Source organism: Myripristis murdjan, chromosome 13 (assembly GCF_902150065.1).
Source record: "Myripristis murdjan chromosome 13, fMyrMur1.1, whole genome shotgun sequence".
Classification (NCBI taxonomy): Eukaryota; Metazoa; Chordata; class Actinopteri; order Holocentriformes; family Holocentridae; genus Myripristis; species Myripristis murdjan.
The window spans coordinates 12334064-12352898 of NC_043992.1; the positions used below are offsets into that span (position 1 = coordinate 12334064).

The 18835-nt window shown below is 40.0% G+C and overlaps 2 protein-coding genes across 2 annotated transcripts in view; both read right to left on the bottom strand.

Moving 5' to 3' along the window:
- The window catches only part of LOC115370141 (alpha-2-macroglobulin-like), a 33719-nt gene extending 16809 nt beyond the window's left edge, over positions 1-16910 (bottom strand). The window contains exons 1-19 of the mRNA XM_030067013.1: positions 16825-16910; positions 16507-16687; positions 16100-16256; positions 15563-15615; positions 14342-14362; positions 13810-13975; positions 13639-13723; positions 13395-13542; positions 12572-12689; positions 12360-12469; positions 12033-12200; positions 10329-10559; positions 9884-9947; positions 8380-8525; positions 6845-6994; positions 6130-6273; positions 981-1077; positions 728-902; positions 260-485 (exon numbers count right to left, since the gene is read on the bottom strand). Coding sequence (XP_029922873.1) covers positions 260-485; positions 728-902; positions 981-1077; positions 6130-6273; positions 6845-6994; positions 8380-8525; positions 9884-9947; positions 10329-10559; positions 12033-12200; positions 12360-12469; positions 12572-12689; positions 13395-13542; positions 13639-13723; positions 13810-13975; positions 14342-14362; positions 15563-15615; positions 16100-16256; positions 16507-16687; positions 16825-16910 — 2526 coding nt within the window. The remainder of the gene's footprint in view (positions 1-259; positions 486-727; positions 903-980; positions 1078-6129; positions 6274-6844; positions 6995-8379; positions 8526-9883; positions 9948-10328; positions 10560-12032; positions 12201-12359; positions 12470-12571; positions 12690-13394; positions 13543-13638; positions 13724-13809; positions 13976-14341; positions 14363-15562; positions 15616-16099; positions 16257-16506; positions 16688-16824) is intronic.
- A 248-nt stretch (positions 16911-17158) lies between these two features.
- The window catches only part of LOC115370494 (alpha-2-macroglobulin-like), a 32676-nt gene continuing 30999 nt past the window's right edge, over positions 17159-18835 (bottom strand). The window contains exon 36 of the mRNA XM_030067522.1: positions 17159-17217. Coding sequence (XP_029923382.1) covers positions 17159-17217 — 59 coding nt within the window. The remainder of the gene's footprint in view (positions 17218-18835) is intronic.

Consider the following 18835-nt stretch of genomic DNA (forward strand, 5'->3'; position numbering starts at 1 on the left):
TAATAATAAGAAGAAGACAAAATAATATTCATTCATACTTCATGTGGAGTCCAAAAATGATAAAATGTCCCATTAAAATCACATCAGGATTTTCTGGGCTTCCCACTGACAACTAGTGCAGTACTGATTGATTCCATGTAATACATAAATATGCAATCAGACCAACTCCATCATAACTGGTAAAAACAAAAAATTGAAATAAAACCAATTTGAATATGTAACCTAGATCATGCACTGTCAGTGTAAAGGGCTTCATTACCATGATGCAGCTGGTCAGGTAGTTGAAAACGGTTGCCTTGAGCTCAAAGTGCTCCCCCCGGATGATGGAGTAGGGCAGGCTGAGCTCGAGGAAGAAGGGCTGGAAGACAGTGAACTCTTTACGAGGAGCGAGACCGAAACCCTGAGGGGACAAGCAGAAAGCCTCCGTCTCCCAGGTGGTGATGGTGTCCGGGACAGTGAGGGGCACATCCTTGGATCCAGTCTCTCTGGATTAACAGGTGCACAGAGACACACACTTACTGGGGATTATTTGCACTGTTGCTGATTCAATTACATCAGTCACTTTACTACACCACCAAAGAAGAAGCCACTTTGTAGCCCAGCTTTCTAACTTTCTAAAAGAGTTCTTTAGAGGACTAAACACGATTCTGCTATGGCACAAGCCTGAAAAAACTCTTTCTGGCATTATGTAGAATCTCTTTGGTCAAGAGTGATGATAAGAGCTCACCCGACATCCACAAGGTCCCATATCCAAGTCTCAGGGAAGAAAGTGCGGACTGTTTCTATCACTGGAGGAGATCCAGCAGTCCTCCCAAAACCAACTGGTCCTGCTGAACCCACTGTGTGGATTTCATGTCTATAAGCAATAACTGAAGAAACCAGATAATATTCAGATATTACTCAACCAGTAGCAAGGAACAACAATATCACAATGAACTTAAATGGAATTATGCTGGTTAGCCTTCAACAAAAGAAAGAAACCTTACCATTGCCGCCATAGTAATATTCTCTTCCCTTATACTTGACACAAGAAGGTGTTCTGATAACCAAATTTGTTGCCATCTTCATCCCCAAATTCTAGATAAACCAAAAACATTTATTTATTTTTTCATTTTTTCTTAACCTGGAAAGGCTCATTGAGATTAAAAATCTTTTGACAAGAGCGTCCTGGCCAAGACAGGCAGCAGCACAGATTGCAGACATACAAGAACATATAACAGGTTACAATAAAAATAAGAAATAAATTACAGAATTGTAAAATATAAAAATATATTTATTTTACAGAGTCAAGCATTTGGCTAAACCCAAAATTGCTGATAGGCAAAGCCCCCTTTTTATGGAGAGATTGGGTGGACAAGGGCATTTTCATACTTGGAGATCTATATGAAGAAAAAGCTTTCAAAACATTTGATAAGCTGGTATTAGGCAGTATCTACAACTCAAGCACTTGTTAACGAGGGTCTTTGGGTCATTCAGAAATATAGTAATATTATAATAATATTCCCACTGGTATAACAATGATATATAGAACAGGTCATGAGGCTTCATTTTACTATTCAGAGATTTTTAACCAGGCCAATATAGCTCCTAATGCTCTAAAGCAGGGCTTTAATTTAAGATGGCTCAGGGGCCACTCAGCAAAATTCAGCTGTGTCCAAGGGCCGCAAGCTAAAAAATTCTGTCTGTCCTATTCTGGGTGTTTAAACAAAAAAAAAAATTCACAGGCTACATGACTAGTCTAAAAACGAATGAAACATACAGAAAACAGCTACATGTCCATCCAAGGCCAAACCTTACTGAATAAAAGATTGTCATGCAATGATTAATGATGAAATGATGCAGTTACAACAAAATGAGGCTTCATTCCCAAAATGTGAACAGGGCAGCTTGCTCAGAGGTTAATACTGAAATTAGGCCATATCACAATCCCTTGGAACATTATAAAATAAACAGGCTTCATTCACAAAATGTGAACAGTGATATGAGATACTTCTATCTTCCTTTTCGGTTTGGAATTGGCCATGATTGAGTCCTCCTGCCATCGCATTGTAACATCAAACACTAATGTCCGGGTTATACTTTGTTGTACGAAGGATACGCAACGCACGGCGAACAAGCCCACACCAGTCACAGTAGCAACCTGGGGTGGGCTTGTATATCAGCTATGTAAAGTGAGACTTCTGGCCAGTAGGTCAAAACAGGTTCATGACATCAGCGCACTAGCCTATGCATTATCGCCCTCTTGTGGTTAGTGATAGAAATGAACTGTCCACAGACTGAAAGTCAATAATTAGATAGATAGATAGATAGATATACTTTATTGATCCCAACCAAGGAAATTCTGGAAATTATATAGAATAATAATATTTTTATTATATGACAGTGGCGGGCCGAATAAAAATGACACATGTGGCCGTGGGTTGAGTAGCCCTGCTCTAAAGATAGCTTGGGAACGAGACCTGGGGCCCCATTTAGAAAAACTTTGCGTAGGATCCATACTAAAAGTGTACGTACGCCCAAAAGCCGAAAATGGCGTATGCCCAAAAAAATCCAGACTTATAAAACCATGCGTACGCACACCTGCAAGCAATTTCCCTTTATAAATCACAGTCCACCTGAAAGTTTGCGGACAAGATTGCGTCTCATCCTCCGCCCACTACACGCCCACATTCAACCATAAATGGCCAATGCAAAGCACCTCATGAATGTTGAGGCATATGTAAATAATCGAGCTGACCAATGGTGTGTTACAGTTAATCATGGCAACCTGCAAGAAAGGCGGAAAAAACGGAATTTTACAGATACGGAAATCGAGGTGCTTGTGGCTGAGGTGGAGAGGAGAACGTGTATGTTATTTGGCAGCCACAGTAGTGGCGTTACAAATAAGAGGAAGTGTGGAGAGTGGCAACACGTTGTTACCGCTGTTAAAAAAAAAAAAAAAAAAAAAAGGTCGGATTTGAAGGTGGAGGCTAAAGTAAGACCCAGTGAGGAGAGTCCAGGCGAGGGGGCCATAGGCGCTGAGGATCCGGCAGCGCCAGTGCGCCCCGAGCGCACGGTGTGTTTGCCAGTGGCCGGGTGCTGACCGACGCTGTGTGTCTAATGTGTGTCTGACGTTATGTCTGAGATAGCAAACACATTAAAAGAATTTGTTAAAAACTGAGCCTTATTGCTGTCTTTTTAAACATGCTCTGTCACCTGTCACGTGCAGCCTGCAGGTGACAGGTGACAATGACGACAGTGGCTACTGGCAGGCTGCAGGCTGAAGGTTATAGCGGAAAAGTGCATCAGTACGTCAGGCTTGAATGGTTAGAATTTCTACAATAAGTTTTTATTATTATTATTATTATTATTATTACTATTACTATTATTATTATTATTATTATTATTATTGACTTACCAAGACGCCAGAAATTACGCACGAGTGTCACCACGGTATTTATGTGTTTACAGCAATTAGACTGCTTGCATCCAAACTTGTCACAATTTACATTTCAATCTGTGATATCCACCACCCTGGCATGATTTGAAGACGGAAGTGTCACAGGGGAACGCACTGTGCTGCAACTGTTTAATGTCATTTGTGTAATTTGTCAACCAGTGATACTAATTTCATCAGTTACACTCGTTACAATATAGTTTTTTTTTTTTTTTTTTTTTAATGCATGTTCTTTATGCAATAGTTATGGCTCAGTAGCGCGAGCACAAATATCACTGCTGTTTGGAATGTTTGTGATAAAGTGGATTTACAATGAACGTTTGATATAGAGTGTAAATAAATCTGTGAGGCGAATCATGATGCAGTTTGGATTCAATTCACCGTCTGCGTCGCCAAATTCCCCTTGTCTCCAAGATGTGCGGATGGTTCAGAATTTACGTGGAGGACCACACATTTTTCCGTCAAGTTTTTTTTTTTTTTATAAATCACAACCTTTGCGTGGAAAGTGGCGTACGCCAATTTCAGGCCCCATTTTGTGCGTACGTAATGTTTATAAATGAGGCCCCTGGGCCTTTCATTAACAGGGTTTTCCCTGCCTTATAATTTCTTAGGCGCACCGCCCAGACGTTTTCACCGACCGCCTAGATCAAATGAACGAGGAAAGGGGGAAAAAACGGACATCGACATATTCAATCTGCGGCTCCTTTAGGAATCTGTTGTTGATGCTAGCTTGGATTGTCCGGAGGGAGTTAGGCGGGTACTGGGCCATACGTCATGAAATACTGACAACGGAATTAACCAATCACTGCAGCGAATAGTTTGTGCATGAACGCTGAGAGGACGGCTTTCAGCCGCGACATATCCGCTGTAGGCTCGGCGGAGGGGGAAGGTATGAATCGCCTAGCGCGAAAAACACAAGTGCTTGCAAATACCAGTGATACAATGACAACATAGCGACTTTCCAGACTCCCCCAAGTGACTAAATCCCCTAACGTTAATCAGAGACGTATTTGTGTAATTATTGTGTTTGTTTTTATGCTGCTATGCCGTGCGCTGGCTGCCTTTCCATCTCTCCTTCGTTCCACTTGCTGTTCGCTTCGCTTTCCACACTCAAGCACCCAGCCCCCCCGCGCAGTTGACAGAAGTTGTGATTTTGATTTGATAATCATTTATTGTCCAGCCTTTTTGTATTAATTTCTGTACTTTATTTTATTTCCTGGTACTGTTTGTGTTTGTACCTGTTTTGTCAGTATCTTAGATCTTGCCATTTATGTTTGTGTGTGGAGACATTTGAGAAAATAATTAAAAATAATTAAATTATAAAATGTTAATCTAATGCCCAAATAAATCAGTTAATCAATATCTGTGTTTCCCAATAACTGCCTTTTAACACAAACAAGTTAGAGAAATTTCTGAGGATAACTTTGAATTTGAAACACGTTATATATGTTATGAGTGACCCTTCACAAGTGGCGCACTGCAAGGCTTCTGACTGGATTTTGAATTGTGTCATGGTTGGTAGACAGGTTTTGATGAGAGGGATGTCAGAAGTCCTTCTTTCCAGGGCTGGCTTACCGAACTGGGTAAAGCAGCCTCCTATGAGCAAATGTTTTATAGAGGCATGTATATATGCATATGTTCATACGTGTTATGGGTGTGTATGTGTGTATGTATGTATTATGTATATATACAAAACACACACACACACAATACACACACACACACACACACACACACACACACACACATATATATATTTATATATCATAAAAAAATATTTATTTGTTTATTTATTTATTTATAGATCTAGGGCCCTATCTTGCGCCAGACTCCCTAAACCCACTATTTGCGGATTTAGGATTTAGGAAGAGGCGTTCCCCTGTAAAAGTTGCTATCTTGTCCACCTCCCGCTATCCGCAAAACACCTGCGCTACCCGCTATATTATGCATAGGCGTGTTTTGGGCGTTACGCCAGTTAAACCAATCAGTGTGCCAGGTGCCATTGCCTTTAAGGCCTAAATCCTAAATCCTAAACCCGCGATGGAGAGAGGGAGGTAGATTTTCTCAGGGGTTCTACTGAGGCTGAAGCAAGTTGGCTTTATATACATATTATATATTATACATTATATTATAGGCGAGTTAATTCGGGAGGTGGAGCCACATGTGTCCAAGTGGACGTGTCACAAGGTTGTACTGATTGAATAAAATCCCCGGGTCACACCACACACACACAAGAGGCAGAGGTGGAACTATGTGTAAACTAACTATATGAGTAATATACTCAGTCCATTCCGGCGGCGTCCCGGTATCAGTCTGACCGTGTGCGTGGCGAGGCTCCGTCGGGGCGCGCATTGAAGCCGCCTGGGCGCGCTCTCCGAACAGCCCAAACTTTAGGGATAGCGGATAGCGGGTGGTCAGGACCACCCGCTATCCGCTATCCCTAAAGTGTGTGCGCAAGATAGCAACTTTAGGGATAGCGCATGAAACACGCCCACGGACACACCTCCAGGCGCAAATAACGGAGTCGGCATAACGGATAGCGGGTAGCGTGGGCGCAAGATACCGTTTAGGGATAGCGGAAGTTCCTAAATCCTCAATTTGCGCGTAGCGGGTAGTGGCAGCGGGTAGCGGGTAGCACAAGATAGGGCCCCTAGAGTGTTGATATGATGTGCCCACTGTGTCATAAAATGTACCTGGAAAACTGTGTAAGCATCTTTGTCGTCTCTGTCAGGTCTTGGAATAACGTATCTCTTTGTTCTCACAGGCAAACATGATGTAGCATCTTCAACCTCATATGGAATATGGGACAATTTCTTCACAGGCAGCAAATCAAACATCTGAAAAGAAAGATAAGGGTCACTGCTATGAACTGCCAAGTGTTAACTGTTTTTGCACTGACTGATGTTCTATGGAGAGTATTAAAAAAACACAGCTCACAACAGCTGTATGGTTTAAACACACATGTGGGATGGAACATGGATTGTCGGCTGGCTGTCTCACCTCCCAGAACCTTTCAGATCTCTCTTTGTAAGACCACTTGTTAGAAACTTGGGTGAGATATTTGACAGTTCCCTTAAGTTTGAAGAACAGATGAACTCAGCTTCTTCCAACTTAACACTGTTTTCAAGATCTAGCACTTTCTCTTATGTGTCTGACATAGAGAGCATTACTGTGCATGCCTTGATATCTTCCACCTAACTCCCTACCAAACAAATATAACTCAAATTTGGCATAAATAAAAACTCTATTTCCCACCAGCAGCTTCCTCAAATGGCTGCATCCAGACTGCAGACCAAATGTATTAAGATTAGGAAAGCCTACTTGAAGCTGACTGTCACTGCAGCTTGCATGATATCATGAGTAATGCTCTCAATATACAAGACTATCGTAGTTTATTTCTGCGGTTACCTTGTCTGCATCCAGCTTCTTCCCTGACTCCTTGATGAGGACGCTCTGGTCGACAGCACTGATGCCACACAGAGAGTGTGGACTGGCCGACAGTTGTAGGAGATTTTCCTCTCCCGGGACAGCTGAGGATGGTTTAAACTCCAACGACACCTGACACACACACACATGTACGCGCGCGCACACACACACACACACGCACACACACACACACACACACAGGCACCACCCTGACCTTAGGGCTTTTATTCTTTAGATACTCTGCTTAGTCACCTCATGTGAGCTACATCCCATTTCACTACAATAAACTGACATTCAAGTTGAAGCAGAGATAACTTATGTGATTAGATATTCCACCTACAAAAATATCTGAAGTCACCTCCAGAGCACTAAAGAGCACTAAAACTGTGCTCAAATGTACAGCAGTCAATGAGACTTCTACAGAAAATCAGCTCTCTAAATGATATATATATTTTTTACTATGCATTGGTGAAGAGAAGCTAGTAGAAGATGCTAGTTAAGATCATTTCTATGTGCTTAGACGAATGAAATCTGAAACCATTAAGAGAGGAAAATGCTTTTTCCCTCTGGTTATGCAACCACTCAATACCACATATCCTTAATGCTAATCTAACAACCATGGATTTCATGTGATCTTAGAATTATGAATACTGGGCCATGTAACAATGACAGTGTCAGTCCAATTTCTGGCAAATATTTGCAATCAAATGTTTTGATCATTTTATTGCATTCAGCTCAAAATCAGCGCCTTATCTGTTTAGCAAGTGCTCAGCACTGCCCCCTTTGGCCAAAAGACTGTACTTCACATGTTTTTTCTATCACAGCAGTCAGTGGGCGTGGTTCAGCTCTTATTCTCTCTAAGGTTTAGTTCAAGAGGTGATAAAAGACTTTTGAAGGACACTACCAATAATTTTGGACTGAAACTGCCACTAGCTGACACATTGAATTTATATATGCACTATATTATTACAAGTAAATATACTCAATCTATAAATTATCTATAAACAATGTTCATCCCCCAAAAATGGACATAATTACAAGCATTCACTGCCTCCAGAATTATCGTTAGCAAGGTGGAAAAGCCGCTGAAAAATAATTTAGATCATCATGGGACATCAAACATCAAAATAGTAATAACAAAAAATAATAATATATATGTAGTTAATGGCTCTCTAAAAATTAAAAACCCAGAATTCCAAAAATTGTAACAAGTAATACTGAAATATCAATACACACTTGAGTGGAATGTGATCAAAATGTCTCATTACAATCAGCCGAGGTTAGGGGCTTCACACAGACAAACAGCGTAGTACTGATCAATTCTGCAACAGGCATAGTCAAACAAACTGCATCATGTCCATCATATCAGAGATGAATGGCACTGACTGACCAGTATGCTCTTTTTTTAAAAAAAGAAAATCCCAATTTCAGCCTGATATAATAGCAAAACAAGTTATCAGTTTAAGCCAAAACGTGACATCCAGACCTCTGTCGACACCTCTTCTGCTGACACTGACCTTGTTACTGAAGCATTTCTCGGTCGAGAAGTCAGCGCTGTGGGCAATCACCGTCTCACTGGGAAGAACAGCATATGCAACAACCTGGACCAGTGGTGCCATGTCTGGAGACACTTCAACCTCAAAGAAGACCTCACCAGAAGTCACTGCAAAGCAAACCAACTGGTGTCATCAAACCTGATTTTATTATTTTTATTATTTAAAAAATGTAAATTACTTATCAAACAGACCTAACAATTCAGCTACCAATGAATGAGCAGTAGTATGCATGTGATAACATAGATTGAAAAATAAGCCGAAGTGATACCTCTTCTCTGAATAGACAAGCTAAGCCAGTGTGCTGCTGTTAGCCAGTGAAAATAAAGCGGAGTGGGAACTCTTCACTTTGTTACACAATCTATGTCAGTGCACTGCTGTAGCCTGGAAATCCCGGTAAAATAAGACAGTCGCCTAAAAAGTAACTTGTTTTTGGACCACTTTCACTTGTTTCAAGATCATTTTCCTTGTTCCATTGGCAGTTTTTTTTTTTAACTTACTGAACTGTGTTTTAAAAACACAAACAGCTAGCTAAGAGGATGGCTGGGAAAGTGGAAATTCGAGAGAGGTCGGTTGGTTTGACAAGATCCTTTAATTCACACATGAGCGGGCAAATACTCTCCGCAAACACACACGCCACACAGATCGGCAGCGTGCAGTGCAGTGTGCCAACAGGCAAGGCTGTAAGCCGAATCTAGCCTTTTACAGGATACCTTTTGATGCGGACAGAAGACGGCGATGGGTAGCTGCTATCAATCGTAAGGACTGGCAGCTGTCCAAATACTCCCGAATCTGCAGCTAACATTTTTTACAAGGTAAGTTTCATATTAAAACGTTATCAAACTTATATAACCTTAGCTATGTTAGTGTCAGTCAAAACAAACTCAGTGTAGTTCGCTAACGTAGCTACTCAAGTAGGATTTGTTTACAAGTAGCGATGCTCGCTAGCTACTAACGTTAGCTAGCTAGTCCTTCTCAGGACTCTGTTCATATTATTGTCTTAAAATGACGTCCACTTTCCTTCTGCCGTCCATCATGGCGCTGCCTCCCATGTCACGTGATAATTGTGACGTGACTGCAAAAGGTCAATAGCAGTCAAACTTTTCTTCACTTTCTTGAAGTGAAATCTGAGATCTCTGTAACTGGCCCACTAGTGCTATCCTCTTGGCAGCCTAGCATGATGTTAAAAATGCCATCCACAATCTGGGCTATGATTTTTTGATTATTTAATTAAAAAAAAAAAATTGTATGATTTGTAGACCCTGAAAAAGTCTATCTGTCCATCATGCTCCAAGTTATGGCGTGTCTTAATCCAGGTACAAATTTTGTATAAAAGTTGGAATAGAAGAAGCTAGTTCACTTGCATATGCTATCAAGGATGAGTTGTAGCCCACTTGCAAACTTCCACTTATTTTATGTTTTGCTCATGGTTTAATCGGGGGCCCAGGTTTCCCCAGTCTTTACCTACCTGGATCATCTTGCACTTCGACTTTCATGTGTCCTTGCTTGACAATGACACCTCTAGATAAGATCTGGACAAATTGTTCAGAGAATGAAACAAGAAATGAATCAAAGCTTTACCAATCTGTCACAAAACATTTATGGAATCAACACATTATCACTGCTTCCCATGATTGTTAGTCAACAGGGGGTCTGAAAACTACTAAAAATAACTAAACAATTAAAAATCACTCTGTGAAGTGTCAATATGTAGTTTCTGACCGGAAATACCCTCATAAATAAATTATTCTTTCAATGATGTTTAAAATCTACAAGCATGAATCTGCAAGCCATTTTAAGACAACTTTTCTTCTAATAAAAGCTTGCTGCTACAACTTTGGCTGTTGTTAGTGTTATACAATCAGCCAACACAGGAGTCAAACACACCAAATACACACAATCGACACACTCACCAGATAAATCACATCCACAGAGCTCTGTGTCTCTCCAGCTATAGTGTACTTGATAGAGATTGGCTCTTTTTTGTCACAAGGAAGTGGTGTCTCGTCGTTTCTCTTCACCTCCAGGGAGCTGACTGATGCAGTATCAGGTGTGGAGGCCTGGACCAATGACAGGGTGTGTGTCCCTGACTCATAGTGTGGAGTCCTATATTCATCGTAGTCCATAGCCGGTTTGGCACCAACCTGGAAGAAGAAAAGAATAAAAGATAATGGGATTTTTTTTTTTTTTTTTTTATCAACGTTGCTCAGGTTCTATTGCCCTGTAAGCTTACAAATCGAGAAGACAAAAATATAAATTTCAAGGTCACAAGTAGCTAATTTGGGCATGAGAATTCTATCCTGTGTTTTGGTTAATTCATGTGCATGATACAATTTGTATCATGCACTTTGTACATTTGCATTATTATTTGTATTAGGCACACTAAAATTTTAATGGCAGAGATCCAGTAAAAATTGTGTTGTTGAAGTAAAAAGTTTATCAGTGGGTGATATGCACAATCATTAATGTGTAAAGTCACACAATGAGGTTAGGCGTTAGGCTGAATATGGCTGAAAATAGGCTGGAAATTCTATAAAATTGTAATTAAATTAAACTAAAATTAACGTCTTGCTCACCTTGAATTATAACAGTAATGGTTGGACTTAACTTAAATAACATACCAAAAAAAAAAAAATTCTGAAAAGATAAATCCTTTTAAAAAATATACCGTCAGCCGTCACAAGGACTCAATGAGTCCTTAAGAGGGTGAAAGCTATAAATTAAGCCACACACTGAAAGAAAACTTTTTTCCACATTTTTTTTTAAATTTCAACATTCATCGAGAAATGCTAATGTTGCACCAAAAAAATTTCTAAAGTATAATCACAGCAAAAATGCTGGTAAAAAGAAAAGTGAGCGAGGACGCATTGAATCCTTGCAAGGTATAGGGGTTAATCGACTTGACTTGTTGTCGATTACATCCATTACGCAATTTACGCAAACAGCATACAACAGACGTTGATGTTCATGAACAGAAGTGGGAAAAAATGGCAGAGGCTCCAGGTCTGAGCGTTTCAGACGGAGAAGAAGGCAGCAGTGGCACCACGAAACAGCAGAAAAAGACGGTCAAAGACGTCAAAAGTGTGGAGATATTTTAAAGAGAAGCCAAATGACTTGGTAGTCTGCAGCCTTTGCAAAACAGAGATGGCGTACCACAGCAGCACCACAGCGATGAACGAGCACCTGAAGCGGCGACATCGCGGTGTGCTGCTGGAGGACAACAGAAAGCAAAAAGCTGGACAATCGTCAGTCTAAATAACTAATTATCAACTAACGCGAATTTAAGGTAACGCGGTAGCATGAATGAGTTAAAGCAACACTAGGTAACTTTGACTGCGCCCCGCTGCTTCGAGAAACGAAACTTAACGATGCATGTTAATACGTCGCACATAACAGCAATTTTAGTGAAACCGGGTCATATTAATTGTTTCACTAATCAACTAATCGTAAAAATAGTTGATAGATTAATCGGGAGAAAAAAAATCATTTAGGACAGCCCTACTTGGGATCATTTATATGAGTGAGTGACCCCACCTGCTCAGCTTCTGGGTTTATGCCACTGCCTTCTGTGACTGCTAATGCTGAGAAAACAGATGCAGTTTTGATGTCTTACTTACGTGTAGTGTGATGTCCCCTCTGAAGTCGGATGTGCTCAGTGAGAAAGAGGCAACACCATTTCTGTCAGTCGTGAGGTTTTGTAAGCGACGTGCTGACCACCTGTTACCCTCAAACAGGTAGACTGAATAGTCAGGAATGGGGGCTTCATTGAAGTGAACTGCTTTAACCTAATGGAAACACAAACATGCACTTGCAATGTAAATGGTTTATCAGTGGAATTTGGACCAAGTTTAAAGATCAATGATGCTTATCTGGTTAAATAAAGGATTTGATTAATTAATTGAAAGAACTGCACTGAAGACATAAAGACCATATTTTGCACTCACTTTTCCTTCCACAACTGATCCTTGTTCATATAGCTTGGGGGTGTCAATAAAGGATAGTTTTCCAACGATATAAGAAAGTGATATTGTTTGCCCTTGGGTGCGTATAATACCTGCAAGAAAAGCGATCATGTTATAACAGTGAGAATATCATATCAGTTAAATAAGACATTGTCTATTTGAAAATGTTTGACATACAATATATGAACACTTGCCTGTCCCCTCCTCTTCCACTTTGGCTTTAAGGTACAGTTTATCTGTCAGCACCTTTTGGTCAAGTCTTGTGAAAGTTGACATTTTGAAGGTAAAAGTAGCACAGCCAGTCTTCTCTGTCTAGAATGTACAAGCGGGGCGAGGGTGGTGGTGGTGGTGTGTGTGTGTGTGTGTGTGTGTGTGTGTGTGTGTGTGTGTGTGTGTGGGGTGGGGGGGGGGGGGTGGGGGGGGGTGGGGTCAAAAGTCTCAGTCTCAAAAGGTTTAAAAACTTTGGAGCACAATCAGTAGTAATGGCTGTAACTTTCAAGTCCGCCTTCAGTTATTCATTAAATCCCTAAGAATCATCTCTGTTAATCAATATTAAAGTTTTTCTTTACCTCAAAAAAATCTCTTAGTGGCTTAAATGTACCCCTACACCTTTCTCTCATTACTGTAACCAAAGCTTTGTTCACAGAACGCTGATGTCTTGTCCTGCGACACTCATGAACATTGTGCAATATTTCATAACCTAACTGTGATTTTTTTTTTCAGTGTTCATGTGCAGCAGCCGTTTCAGTTGGTCTTGTTGATTTTTTGAAAAGAAAACACTCAAGCAACCAGTGGAGCTGCTGCTAATGATATGCAATCAGTTCAAGGGATTGGCTGTGGGATTTGTGACGTACCAAATCTATCTGGCCTGGGATACGTAATCTCAGATTTTAGGGGTGCGCGCACACACACACACACACACACACACACACACACCTCCACCTTTAGTAGAGGATTGTGAGGCCTGGAGATGCATTTTCAACAGGGAGAAAACACAGATGGCTACCAGAACTCTACCTGTTTTGTCTCATGATAGCAAGGGGCAGTTATGTCAGGTCCTCCCTCTGGATCTGCAGAGGTAACAGTGAAGCTCATATGATGACGCTGAAGGGGCCGGCACACCTCAAAGTGAACGTTGGCTGGCACTGGCTGTCCATATGTATACCTGATAAAAAGGTTAAAAAAAAAATCAATATGTATTTAAAACAACATGTTGACTCTGCAGATAAATTTATTTTCAGATTCAGAGAAAAATACTTACTTTCCACATATTTCAGCTTCGACTTCCTCCTGCACAATGCTTATTTCTTCAGGTGCCTTGATCTTTACATCAAATTTAGGCAAAACTGAAGAAAAACATGATTTTTAGTATTCCTCATTTACTAATACATAACAACATGTTATGGAAGATTAAAAAAAGAGCGCAACTTACCATATTTCTCAACCTTGAATCTGTGATATATTTTCCTTTCAGCAATCGAAACAATAACTTGGTAGCCTCCTTCAGGGGCCTCAGAGCTCAAGGAATAAGAGAGCTGCACTATTTTACCATTGGACGAAGTGTTCAGCCACTGTCCAATCCGGTTTCTTGAAGAGTCCTGTAAAGAAGAGGCAGAGAGAGCATGCACTGATACTGGAAGAGGGCAAACAATAATTCATTGTCAAGTAAAGAGTTTGTAAAGGCTGTTAAAAAGCATTCATTTCACTCCAAGAAGATTAAAATGCACTTGATGACTCTGAAGGTGAAAGAGATTCTGTTTGCTAAAACAATGCAAAGAAAGCTTGGATCCTACACTTTATGTAAATTGTATGAAAATGATTGGGAGACTAACTATATCAGTTACTTATACTACAGAGAAATTAAGAGGACAAACTACTCCCACATTACAAACCTGGAAACAACTCATCACAATCCAGTACATTTATGGTGTGTATATTTTCACATTTAACATAGAGAGCCTTACCATAATTTCAATGATGTTGTACTGCAAGGGGAGAAAACACAACAAACAAAAATACATGAGACCTTCATCATGAGAAGTTGTTTTTTCTGAAGTTGTGTTCACCTATGATAATAAACAACAAAGAAATAATCTACCAAACAAAAATGTCCTTACTTATTGTGCGATGTTTATTTCTTCTAATTAAATTGTTTTCTTGACAATTTGAGCAACCGCAACTGACCGAATTCTCCTTGGGGATCAATAAAATATTTCTGATTTGGAGTGGGATTCGGATGCCGTCTCAAAATTTGGGTCTGTGAATTCAAATGCAACAGCAATCCCAACGCAAAATATCGGACAGGCAGCAGTATAAAAATACAATGCAAAATGAAGAGTTAAATGAGTTCTTTTGGTGTTTTGTAGGCAACAGCAACAGAGACACCCAACATAGAGCAGAAAGTCTTAAATTTGTTTCCAGCTTCTTAGATTTGTCATTAAAACCATAAAATGCAGTACATCTTGTGCCAAGGATTTCTCTTTCGAAGGACTGAAGTCAGTAAAAAGTGTTTTCATTTTGTCAACCAAGGACTTCACTTACCTGATTTCCTCAAAAAGTGTCAATAATTTGATTAAATTACGTTTTGTGAGGAAACTGCTTGTGTTATTGTCAAATAATGCATACCTCAATTTGATTTTAAAAAGACACACGTCATTTCTTATTGTTGTATTTTTAAATGATAAATCTCAACATGTTCTGGACTACACGGTCTCCATATCGATACAAATAACCTATTAGAGGATGAACCGGCTTTTGAAAAAGGGGGGCACATAATATCTTTTAGTCTGAAACATTGCAGTCACAGGAATTTTTCCAACTGTAAATTACATTTTCAGAATAATCAGCAGTGAAATATCTAGATATTTTACTATGTCAGCTTTACTATGTCAAAAAAGTTTGAGGACTTTCAACTCAGCAGGTTTACTTAAAGTAGCCCTGATTGTAAAACTAACAAAGAGTGTCAACAGAGTTGTTTGTCCTTACTGATGCAACTCATGACCGAGGCTAAAGGGCACACCACTGTAGATTTAGCCTGATTATGTAACTTTGGTTCAATTTTAGAATACTGGCCAGTGTGACGCTCATCTAAGCACAATTTAAAAAGTTGATCTGTCATCATGCATGCTCATAGTGTGGTCTTTAAACGGGGTCTAAAAAATAGGAAGAACGGTTCCAACACTCACCAACTCATTGGAGGGTCTGAACTTGGTGTCCATTGAAACTACTCTGAAATGGACTGTAAAGAGATTAAATGAGGATTTTTAGAGATCTGACACAATAATGGAATTTATTAAAGCACAATAAACCAACCAAACTATACACTTCTGTCTGCTCAGATCTGACACCATTACAATCCAATTTAAGAGTGAGATAAAACTATGGTGAGAGAAAAGTGACCAAAGGATCTTTCATGATTTCTTGGTTTGTCTCTGTCTTGTATTACATCAATTTTAGATCAATACTTTGTCAAACAAACACAATCTGATCAAGATGTGTGACTATCTCCTCTGTACTATACCAACACTATCAGTCTAGTCATGTTATTTCTTTTCTTTACCCTATGTACACTAGTTCAGGGTCAGGGCTGGAGCCTATCCCAGCATGCATGAGGTAGAAGACAGGGACACTATGTATTTTGTATGCATGTTTTTCTGAGCCTGTGGCATTTTACATATAACAAGCAGCATGCGAGCTGAGACTGAAGTAAAACATGCACTTACCTGTTTGTCCTGGGAGGTATATTGGTTTATCCGTCTGGATAAAGGTCATGGGACTATAGGCTCTGATCATCACCTTCCTGATTTCTTTTGAATGAAAGGTCTTGCCATGAACCTCTACCTCCAAATTCCGCACCTCTTGATTCTGCACCATAGGAACCTGTGAAGAAAAAAGATTTTACAGACACCAGTCAACATGAACATTCACAATTACTGTAAGACCTGCAGCATTTTTAATTTACTTAAGGAGGACAACCCATGATGGTGTGGCTAAATGTGCAGTTGAGGTTCACCAAGCAATGGTATATTTCACATCCTGGGCAACTACTGAGGTTTCAAGTGTTCAAAGAATAATTTGGGAGGTAAAAAAGTACAAATACAACTAAACAAGATCTATGTGCAGAGGTGACCTTAAATTTAACACAGGTGTGAAGATCTGTGTCAGCTTTCTCCGTGAGCAGGGTTCTGTTTTCTGCTTGCGAGGTCAGAGTGATGGTCATGAGCAAAGTTTCGTTGGGCTGCAGGAGACTTGCGCAGAATTGGGTGTCAGCTCCAGCTTCAAGAACTGCAGGAATGGCTACCATGTAATGCCTATAGCCACAGAAACATACATTCATATAGCACCGGACAACATCAGTATGCAAAACTTATGCGAGGATTGTTACTGTACACTATCCTTAATGCAGGTCACACCTACAATAGCATTGGAAGAACACTGGTCTACTTACGGTCCTGGACTCGCTTGACCCACATGCACCCAACTTAGGAGGGCACATAGCATCCACGGCCATGTCTGAATCCCAGGAAGACCCATGACTGTCTGGTGTGTGCCTCAGAGTCAGTCTCCGTTAAATAGGCTGTGCCGCATTAAGCCCCACCCACAATAAACACAAACTCTGCACACACTAAATTCTAGTCAATCATTTACACACAGCAGACTTGATTAATCTATCCAATTTGCATGGTTTCCTGTAGTAGAAGTATTTTAAATTTAGTCTGATCATGTTTGAGGTCATCCAGGAAAAGGTGACTGGACATATAAGCTCGTTTTAACATTTCTCCTCACAAGGCGATGCAGACAGCTGAAGGTATCCTGGGCACAGGCAGACTCTGAGTTAGCACTGGAGGCAAAAAGGCAGCATGGAAAAAATAACAGGAAAAATACTAGTAAAAAATACTAGTAAACCACTGGAGCAGCCAAGATAGTTTCTGTTACAGTAGCAGGCAGAACAATCTGGCAATGAATGGAGGGAGTGCTGGGGCTCTTATACTGTTGGTTGTTGTTGTTGGCTCTGAATTTGTGCGTTTTCTATTCTTTTGATATTTCATACCAGGAAGAAACTTGGACTCCTCATCAATTCAGTCCAATATGTGTAATACTATATATTTTTTCTGCCTGGTGTTTTATTTCTTTGATAAAATCATACCTCCTGTGGGTCAAACCTTTCACAATGATAAAAGATAAAATGTCATAACCAAAGGTTTATGATATGCAGAAGGTATAATCTGTAATATCAAGAGAAATCACATGAAAACAAGTTCATTAAATAAATTCAGTGTTTTATTAGATCTCCTAAGTTTCAAAGTGTAAAACAAATGACAAGAATTAAAAGCAGAATAAGGAAGAATAAAAACAACATAAGTATAAAAACAAATCTGTATAGACTTAAAGAATAAAAAGCAAAACAATAACAAAAACAAATCAGTATAAAATTAAGTTTAGATGTTCTGAAACAAGATGTCCTTTACCTTTATTTTTTCAAGTAAAAAACAGAGATACAATTTAGAAGAAGAAACTGGAGGGGTGTCTCAGTAGCTCACCTGGTAAGAGTGTGTGCCATTTGTTATGGCTGAGTCCTGATCAGGGCCGGCTTTTGGCATAGGCGATACAGGCAATTGCCTAGGGCGCCATCTGCTGGAGGGGCGCCGCTAGCGGCCAGAGGGGCGCCAGCAGCGGGATTGTTGACCGGTGCGACACCGTCGGGGTACTTTGGGTTTGAATCCCACCTCAGGCCAGTTGCTGCATTTCATCCCCTCTCTCTCCACTGTCTTTCCTGTCTCTCTACTGTGACTGTCAAATAAAGAAGCAATGCCAAAAAATGACCCCAGTTTCTAGAGGTGGTGTAGAGTGCTTGACTCTTCTGAGGCAGGATGCAAAATCAATGTGTTTTTACTCCATATCAATCAATCAGTCTAATCAAGTGTCTCTTTGTTTCATAGTCAACCAGAGAAGCATCTCATCTAATTGTTCTGATTAACACACACAGCTTGCCTATTGTCCATTCTGTATTTCAACAATATGTTCCCAAAGACAAGCAAGCAAGCAAATATGGCATGGCCTTTTTGTATACCTAAGAAAAATCCAAAGGTTAAGATCATGAGCAGAGTAAAAAAATAAGAGATAATGGTGTTGTTAAATCACAAGCCTGTCAATCACTGGTAGTCACCGCCCACAAATTATAAAGGTCCTCCCCTCAGATCAACAAGCCCTTTTCCCTTCACACCAGTGAAACAAAGAAGATCCCATGTGAGTTGTTTATGGACTTTTTCCCTTTTTCTGTTTATTCATTTGATGTGTCATGTATTAAAGAGTAACATTGTTTTCTTGTTTTGTACCAAGTATGAATACCTGAGTTAGTTCTGTTGGAAGAATAATATTCCAGTTTGTGGATGCATTAATGATGTAAGTCAAATACACTATTTTTATTTTATTTTATTAGTTTGATATTCAGAACTGTA